Raw genomic sequence first — 9,513 nt, 5'->3', positions numbered from 1 at the left:
AGCAATCATGCTGTGTCTTGACGGTTCAGGAAGCTGAGGCTCTTCCGCACTCCTCAAAATGGGATCCTAGTCTCCGCGCTTGCAGACTCTACTCGACACCTTCAGGTTGCCCATATGGTAACCAATGCCATTTTTCGCACGCACAGGCACCCTCTGACGAGTCAATGTCGCAAAAGTGAGTGAGCGATCACGCTGTGTCCTCGCTAACAAGAAAGCTGAGGCTGTTCCGCATTCCTCGAAATGGAGTTTTACTCCCCGCGCTTGCAGACTCTACTCGTCACCATCAGGCTGCCCCTATGGTGACCGATGCTATTTTTTCCACGCGCAGGCACCCTCTGACGAGCCAGCTCGCTCGGACAAAACAGACGCACTTCTTTTCTGGCGCCCTAACGTTCCGCCGGGCCCCTCAACCGCCGTGTCCATGCTGGGCACGAAGGCGGTCGCAGAGGGAAACGAACCGATCAGCTTTGAGCCGCCGCGACTTCAACGCGTTCTAATGCAGACGCTACACACGAGACGAAGCAACGTCTTGTTTCCACGCAGCGGTATCAGCCCCGAAGACGTGCATCGTCGGCTGAACACCTTTTTGCGTCCGGCCTTCGACTTCGATCACCCCGATCAGGCCAAAGTTCTGGGCTCCATGCTGGTATCCATGAACGCATGGGTGTGTAGTACCTCGCCTAGGGTAGCGACCCGTTCGAAGGATACCTCGCTGACTCTCCCGTGAGGCTTGGCTTTCCCACCAGTCCGACCACTCTGCGCGAGCAGAATTGGTCGGACGCATGGCAGATCGTAACCGCTCTCGCGCATCTACGCTCCGCAAGATTTTGATCGCGGACCACGAGTCCACCACCACATCCTTTGCGTCGCCCAAAATGTCTTTTCAGCAGATCATGGTGCCAGTACTGTTGGTGAGTGAGCTAGAGTTTCGCGCATGGATTGGCGCTTGACTTGATTCCTTGCTATATCAATCCATCACAGTTTTTAAGCAGCGAACAAGTCCTGGACTCTACTTCGGTCAACAGATCGCACTTGCTGGGGATCGTCGAGCTCTCCCTCGCCCCAATGCTGGAGTCTATCCAGTGCCACTTGTCAACTCTATTGAAGGCACGCCAGCTCAAGGCGCCCGGTAACCCGAGGAATTTCAACTTGATCACACACTTCCAAGTTGTTTGGCCGACGTGCATCCTGCTAGAAGAGTGAGTCCAGCACGCTCAGGCTTTTAACGAGCGCTCTTGAAGTCGCTCGTTGAGCATCCAATGCGCCCACAGGTACACGAAGATATTCAGCGAAGCAGCCGACTTGCATCGCAAAGTGCTTTGGAACTTCTGCGCCTTTCTGTTGAAGTGGCTGAAGGAGTGGCTCAACATTCTGCAAACAGGCGGCTTCGATGAAGATTTGTTCTCTTCACTCTCAACCAAAGAACAACAATACTGCGTCAAGCAAGCAGAAGACGTACTTTTGCGTCTGCAGGCCCGGCTCACACCTGTTGTGCCAGAGCCTTCAGCAAATGCTCAGCGACCCCAATTTGTCACCGACGTACCTTCGATCAGTACAGGCCAGTTGGCTTGGCTGCATGCCGCTTGGGAGAACACCGGTCCGGGCGAGCTCCGCAAGGCGGGTCCCCGCCACGATAACGATCACGCGGATATCACCCGCATCAAGATTGGGCCCACGGCACAAGAACTCAAGTGTGATGTTCCCCCCTTCCTGCCTTCGACAGTAGCTGGCGCGCCACACCATCTGCCGGAAAATTCCATGGCTCGAGTGTAAGTCGATGCGTGCAGCTTACCTATCGTCCACGCTACGCTGACAGCTATTAGATCCCTCTGGCAGCATCGACACTCAATTCCGACTTCTTCGACATGAGTTCTTGGGACCCCTACTAGAGACATTGCCCATTCTCATCAAAGACCTCAGGCAGACTTTGCTAGGCAACGCTGAGCACAATGAGTGTTCGCGACTTCTTGCAGCACACGGTGGTGTGTACCGTGGACCTGAAGACGGCGCGACGCTGCGTCTGTATGGCGATGGCGAGGTGATTTTTCTCCGACATTTCCATCTCTGCAAAGGTCAGTTTTGGGATCCGTCTGTTGTGTGCGCCGCACGTCTTGCTCACATCATTTGCAGCAGGGGCCGGCCGTTGGTATAGTCCTGCCAGCACCGGCCTCTCTCGACATCAGAAACGCGCATCGTAAAGATAGTGTTGCATATTGGCAGTCCATCACTAGGCACGGTCAGTGCATGAGAAATTGTTGCGCGCCATTCGATTTGCAATCGTGCTGATGACTTGTTCGCTTCTCCTCAGCGCTGACCTTCGGTGCATTGGTGGCATACGTCGCCTTGGCCGACTCAGAAGCTGAGATGACGGTGCAATTGGGCACAGTAGTCTCTCACCTGGGAAATCAGTGCAATCGCTTCGTCGGCGCAGATGGATCGCTGACTATAGACGTGCACTTCTTCGACAACGCAATGCTCAAGGTCGCTGCTGGACACGGAGAAGATTTGCGTGGCATCAGCCTCCTTGCGGAGGTGTCCGGAGTTCTGTTCAACACCGTTGAACCTTTCTTGCGCTCGCTGCAGAGACTGGCTGATCAGGCACGCGACATCCCTTTCAGCGAAGTCATCACGTCGCGAGCCGCTGGCTCACTGCGAGACGTGGAAATGGAGCCACCCAATTACTCTCGCATCCCAGGCTTCAAGTTTGACCTCACGGGGCTTTTGAAGAAACCTCCGCCCCGAGACCAGGCTTTCCTAAAGCTGCTCGCCGCCATTGCTGAGAATTTGGACGAGGCGCCTAGCGAAACGACGGAAGAAACGGATTCGAGTACGGACGGCTCGAGTGATGGGACCCAGGATGCCCCTAATCTTCACGTGGAGCCAGGCAACATCCGTCAGCAAGCTCCATTGGCTGATGGCGTGCTGGATGCTTCGCAGATGACGGCCCTGCTATCGACATTGGACACTCAAGTGTCTCTCATACAAGGCCCGCCGGGTGAGTCGGCAGCTGTTCAGCTCCGTTCGAAGCTTCAGGAGTTCACGTTCAACCTCGTGCGTGCCCGTTGAACCGTCTCTAGGCACCGGAAAGAGCTACACAGGGGTCCATCTCTTGTCGACGCTTCTAGACTCCGGCATTTCGCCAATTTTGGTGGTTTGCGTGACCAATCATGCTCTGGACCGATTCCTAAATGACTTGCATGGCCACGGCATCAGCAGTCTTGTAAGACTTGGTTCACGATCACAGCACGACACAATCAGCCAATTTAACTTGGACACGCTTTGCGAGGCCGTACCCAGGGCCCGGAGTGGGGAGTACGCTAGGGCCTTCAAGAACATAAAGGAAACGGAGCAGTCAATGCTGGATGCAGCGAAAGTTGCAAGCCGTACTCAGTAAGTCGCCGCGATTGAAGCGCTTGTCCCGCGCCTTCGCAAACACGTCCTCGTTTTGTCAGTTGGAACTACAAGTTGCTCCAGGAGCTGCTTGAAGACAACTACCCTCGTCAACTCCACGCGATCCAACAGCCACCCGACCACATTGCTCAGTTGTGGGAGGAATACCGGACCTGGTCGCGGGCCGACAAGCCTTCGTATGATGAGACGCTTTTATCATACTGGGCCTCGCTGCAAGATCTTGAACGTTCGGATCAAGCGACACGTGTTCCGAGCGACGCTGGCGCTCTCAGCTCCTCGACTGTCCCTCTACAGCGAGGCCACGATAACGACAAGCCAGCGACGAACATGTGGAGCGCGTTACAATCAAAGTATGATAGTGACGACTCCGAGGCGGCTAATGGCAGTGACGACGGCGATGACGGCTCGGACGTAGGCTGGTTTTGGAACAGCGACGAGTCCGCCGAGCCTGACAAGCGCGCGGTGATGCCGACACTGGATGCAGACGTCACAGACAGTTCCTCCACGTCTTCCAGCGCTTCACAAGCCAGCACGCTGGTGCGTCCTTTGGAAGAGCTTCTCGCGGACACCGAACTGTGGACATTCAGTCAGGGCGAGCGACAGAGGCTACTAGAGCATTGGCAGGGCGATTTAATGAGAATCGCGATTCCCGAGATGGATCGCGCAGCACAACAGCTCACAGCCGCCAAAGCAGCTATAAATGAGCTGAGAGATCAAGTAAGCACAGCTCGCGTCGCGCTCGTTGCCCTGCGCTGATGCTGAGTGTTTATGACAACTTTGTCAGACTCGCCTTCAAGTTGCTCGAGAGGCCAAAGTGATCGGATGCACAACGACCGGCGCTGCACAGCTCTGTGGCCTTCTAGAGGTGAGCACGGTGCCTTCAGGAAACGAGGAGTCACGGTAAATCTTATGCGCAACTCCTGTTCCTTCTCATGTCCAGCGCATCAAGCCTCGGGTGCTGGTTGTCGAAGAAGCGGGCGAGGTGCTCGAGGCTCATGTGCTCGCTTGCCTGACTCGATCTATGGAGCAGCTCGTGCTCATCGGCGATCCAATGCAGCTCCGTCCTCACGTCAACAATTTCGGCTTGTCTGTCGAGAACGCGCGAGGCGGACAAGCCTATCGCCTCGACTTGTCTCTAATGGAGCGGCTAGCCTCAGAGTGTCGAATTCCCATGAGACGGCTGGAAGTGCAGCGTCGCATGCGTCCGGAGATCTCTGAGCTCGTCCGAGGCTTGTACGAGAACTTGGAGGATCATGACACCACGCTCGACAGACCTGATGTCAAGGGGCTCGGCAAGAATGTGATGTGGATCGTGCGTGGAGATGCAAACGCAGACTTCTCGCATCGGACCGCCATGAGCTCACACTATAGTGTTCTTTCACCTCAGCATCACACCCACCGAGAAGAAACGATGCAACACTCGACCAGCAAGTCAAACGCCTATGAAGTGAGCTCGTAACCCTCGTATGCCTTCACGGATTTCACGCTAACTCAAAGACCAACTTTGACTCAGGTGGAGATGGCCGCCGCTACTGTCCGGCATTTGCTGAACCAAGGGTACACAAAGCCGGGGGACATATGCATTCTGGTAACCTACCTCGGTCAGCTGGTTCGCATGCGAGAAAGACTCGCGTCTGAACACATCTCTGTCAGAGTTGACGAGCGAGACGAAGCAGCACTCCACGCCGCTGCTGCTGTACCCGACAGTGCTACCCTACAGCATGACGAGATGAAAGTCAAGAACATGTCCCTTGGCACGGCAGTCCGCATCGGTACGGTCGATCGGTTTCAAGGTAAGTGGATTGATTTACTTTAAGACACACCGCCGGTCAAGAGCTCTGCTGAAAGCACGCAACGTATTCATCCAGGCGAGGAAGCCAAAATTGTGATCATCTCATTGGTCCGTAACGAAGGCGACCTTAGCAGTTTTGAAGCAGCGCTTTCGTCTAGAAGCGCGGGTTTTGTCAAAGTGAGCTCGGTCAGGACTACGTCACTCGAAGAGACAAAATTGTCCATTTACGACATTTACAATGACTGTTCTACCTATTCTGTGACTCCAGTCTACCAATCGCGCTAACGTCGCTCTCTCGCGGGCGCGTGATGCAATGATTGTGATGGGTAACGCAACGCAAATGGCAGTGCAGAGCCAATTCTGGGCTACAGTCGTCCAGAAATTCGAGAACACTGGCAGCATCCTCACCGGCCTACCGGTGAGTTCCACACAGCGCTTTTCGACTTCGTTGCCATACTAACGCCATTCCAAATCAAACAGCTTCGGTGTGTCTCGCATCCGGATGAAGACTACTTAGCAGCTGACCCAGAGCAGATAGCCCACTGGGCGCCCGACGGAGGCTGCGCTAGACCATGTGGCAAGGAACTTCAATGCGGTCATGTGTGCCCTCTGAAGGTTCGTTCCCGGCTGCCGGCTTGGATCCGGTCTATTTGAGTGCCATTTCTGACCTGTCACTATTCTTCACAGTGCCACCCGCGAAGCCACGAAGTGAGTTCCAATCTCTTCTGCTAGACTTCGAGCCAGCAGACAATGGGGCCTAAATGAACACGACTTTCCCTTTCTTGACGACAGGACTTCGAAGTTCGTTGTCTTTCGGATTGCCGAAGGCTGCAGCCCGGCTGTGAGCATCCCTGCTCCAAAGCATGCTGGCAAGACTGCGGGTGAGTGAAGATGACAGCGAGATCCCACCGCTGCTGATGAGCTATGCTTTGGCCGATCAGAAAATGCGATTTCGAAATTGCCGCGCTCTCCTTGCCGTGCGGTCACGAGGCCAAGCGCGTGCCGTGTCATGCTGCGATGTCCGGCACTTACACCTGCCACGTCATGGTAGAGAAGCAAATGACTCACTGCGAGCATCAGACTCGTCTTCCGTGCCATGTCGATGCCTCCGCAGTGAAGTGCACTGTCGCTTGCGGCATCACTCTGATATGTTGCGGCCGTCCTTGTGAGGCGGACTGCCATGATTGCCAGCAACTCTCTACGCCCACCACGCAGCGCGACGACCACAGCGAGCAAGGCACGGAGGACGCAAGCGAGACGTCCGATTGCACGACACCTGACCTCGTGCCTCGTCTGGCACACTCAGAACACCGATGCGGCAAAGAGCGCAAGAGCTGCCGACACAAGTGCGGGGCAAAGTGCAACACGAGCCACACACAAAAAGGTTGTGGACCTTGTCAAGAGAGATGCGACACGCAGACGTGCGAACATCGCCGTTGCGATTCGCTGTGCTCGGATCCGTGCGTCATCTGCTTGGAACCTTGCGCCTGGAGTTGCAAGCATCAGGGCGCTTGTCCAGAGCCATGCGGCACGGTGAGTCTGGCTTAGTGGACTAGTCAGGATCCATCGAGCACTGACGTGTCCTCGTCCCGGACAGCCGTGTGGACGATTGCCATGTGACGAAGCTTGTGACGAGTTGTTGGCCTGTGGCCATTCTTGTCCATCCGGTATGTATTCGACCGGCTGATGTGCGTACCGCAGTGCTGACCTCCGCTCGCAACGCAGTCTGCGGAGAACCTTGTGCTCAGCAGCTCTGTCCAACGTGCTCATCGGACTCCCAAAAACACCAAATTGTGGATCTGCTCGGTATGAGGGCGCTTTTGGATCTCAATCACACTGTCAGTGATTTGTCCGAGCGTATCATTACTCTGTGAGTGCAGTCCGGGCGGCACATAATCCTCTGACATCTGAGCAATTTACTGAGCTCATGGCCACCTTTTCAGCACTTGTGGCCATACTTTCACAGTGGAGACCCTCGATGGGCACTGCGAGATGCTTCTTTACTTCACGCAGAATCCGACAAATGGGCAATGGGACGGTTTACGTCAACCGCCTTCCGCTTTCAGCAACGGTCCCACATGCCCAACCTGTCGAGCACAGATTCTGTCACCCAGGTATGGTCGACCGCTCGCGCGTTCACGCCTGGACAAGCACGAGAGGCGAGCGCTTGCTCGTCTCGGTGAGGAGCTTGAGAAGCTCCAGAGGCTTTGGACTTCTATCGACGTTGCCCACAAGATCACCTCTCTCTTGTCCGAACTTCGGGATCCGCGGGTGAAGGCGCCCAAAATCGATCAGCCAACAACCCGCGCGTTGCGCTCCATTTGTCGCGATCGCCTTAAGCAGGAATCGGAAGCGCTCTTGATGACTGCGCACAATCTTACAAATTCGAAGGCCTTCAAGCTGCCTTACGATATCCACTATCCGTGGATGCGAGCTACAACCGAGCTGCGCCACCTCTACGAGAAGGCTCGGCAGCTCAGCGAAAGCAAAAGTGAGTCGCGTGGCTCAAGGACACCACTTCGAGCTCCTGCTTATGTAATGAATCATTGGTTGTGTAGCGCAACTGGTCACCGTGAGTCCGGCAGAGGCGTTCCGGCTATGAGATTCAACGAACCAGTGCGCTGACCTTTAAAATCTTTTGTCTTCAATCAAAGGCATTCGAAGCAGCCTTGAGCAAGGCATACCAGGAAGCGCGTCCCAAATATTCCGACGACGATCCGAACTCGGATGCAAAGGCTTTGGCGGAATCTCATCGATGCGTAGCCATGCCTCGATCTCAGGCCGACACACGAATCCAAATTGAGGCCATGCTCATGATGTTGCATGCGCGTGTGGCCATGCTACGCATCGCCACCGCGTTGCAGCAAATGCTTGACAAGGAGCGTTTTGGCGAAGCTCGTCTGTGGAAGTTTCAGGTATGTCTCCTTTGAACCTTTCAGGCTCACCTCATCAAGCACGCAGTCGCTGATATTACCTTGCGATTTCATCAACAGGTCCACTTCATGCTCGAGAGCTCGGGGTGTGATGCCGAAAAGGTCATACGCAAAGCGCGCGGAGCCAAATCGGGACGATTGGAAATGCGAGCCGAGTTGCTGCTCTATCGCATCGATTTTGAGCATACTCGCTTCTTGATCGAGCTGGACAAGACGATGTCAAGCAGCTTCAGAGCAGGTGATTCGACAAAGGGACCAGCTCCCAAGATCAAGTCAAATTCGGAGGAAAGCCTCGAAAGAGCGCGCAAGAAGCTCCTCGCTGCCCGAGAGCGCGCAGAAGCCGCATGGGAGGTTTTTGCGGCCACGACGAGTCCGGCACTCTGCGAAGAAGGCGAAATCTTGTCTCGCGAGCTCCAAGCAATGCACCTCAGCGTCTCGGAGTGGCTGGTCGAGCTTGAGAAGGGAGTCGTGCGCTACAGGCCAGTCACGCTCTCAGAAAAGGCGATGATCATCAAAGCACTGGAGTACGCCGATGACGGACACTTTTATCGCTGTCCGAATGGGCACTCTTTCACGATTGGAGATGTGAGTAGCTCATCCGCAAGCAATTCGCTCGCTCGCTCATCATCGAATTGTGCAAATGACTGGCCCCTGTCTAATCTTGTATCCTATCAGTGCGGGCAAGCAATGGAGGTTGCGACATGTCCTGAATGCGGAGAGGCGATCGGAGGAGATTCTCATCGCGTCCTCGACGATAATTCAAGGTGCGTTTGCGCACTACCTCGATTCCGCTGCCGCTAAGCTTCCCAGCTCAAAATGGCATTGCGCCTGTTCACAGAGATGCCGAGCTCATGCAACTTGCTCGAGCGCAGGGCGCTAGACGCTCCGAATGGATTCGCTGAATCCCAAGACGAGCCTTCCGAAGTTTTTAAAAAAAAAAAAAAAAAAAAAAAAAAAAGCATGCATGCTGATACAGAAGGCAGACGCACCTACAACAATCATTGAGAAAGAAGGCTTGTAGCACTGAACCACGTCGAGATCGTAAACGAGCACATGCTCCGAGTCATCCATTTCCCCTCCCAAGCCCTCTCGACCCACGACGAATGTGTGCCGCAGGCAGAGACTCCGACCCCTCAACCAACTTGCCCAGGCCTGCGAACCTACAAATCCAAAATGTAGCTTTCCACATTCGAGCGACGTGTCGCCTACGATTGCACCAGATGTGTGCTTCGGCGCTCTTGTCGAGCCGAGTCAGATTGTTCTCACTTTGTCCGACGAGTATAATCGATGAGATTCCCAGACCTCCCGTTCCATCCTGGAACAAATCTGAGGTGAATACAGGGGGCAAATCACTTAAAAGAAAGAAAAAGAGAGGGG

At 54.8% G+C, this 9,513-nt stretch overlaps 1 protein-coding gene across 1 annotated transcript; it reads left to right on the top strand.

The window, feature by feature from the left end:
• Positions 1-421: 421 nt before the first annotated feature.
• IE81DRAFT_350450 (P-loop containing nucleoside triphosphate hydrolase protein) lies at positions 422-9,038 on the top strand (the record flags this gene model as incomplete). The annotated part of the gene is made up of 26 exons (XM_025516540.1): positions 422-664; positions 747-911; positions 982-1,199; positions 1,272-1,769; positions 1,837-2,038; positions 2,131-2,236; positions 2,309-2,995; positions 3,078-3,390; positions 3,453-4,128; positions 4,196-4,276; positions 4,352-4,723; positions 4,799-4,858; positions 4,925-5,204; positions 5,280-5,380; positions 5,472-5,621; positions 5,684-5,818; positions 5,891-5,911; positions 6,510-6,736; positions 6,801-6,870; positions 6,952-7,073; positions 7,147-7,694; positions 7,762-7,775; positions 7,858-8,118; positions 8,197-8,721; positions 8,812-8,900; positions 8,975-9,038. The coding sequence occupies 26 exons, from the start codon at positions 422-424 to the stop codon at positions 9,036-9,038; spliced, it is 6,228 nt and encodes a 2,075-aa protein (XP_025366280.1).
• Between the last annotated feature and the right edge of the window lie 475 nt (positions 9,039-9,513).

Source organism: Ceraceosorus guamensis (assembly GCF_003144195.1).
Source record: "Ceraceosorus guamensis strain MCA 4658 unplaced genomic scaffold IE81scaffold_143, whole genome shotgun sequence".
Taxonomy (NCBI): Eukaryota; Fungi; Basidiomycota; class Exobasidiomycetes; order Ceraceosorales; family Ceraceosoraceae; genus Ceraceosorus; species Ceraceosorus guamensis.
Note: the sequence above shows the minus strand (reverse complement) of the source record. Positions and strands in the feature narration are given on the sequence as shown.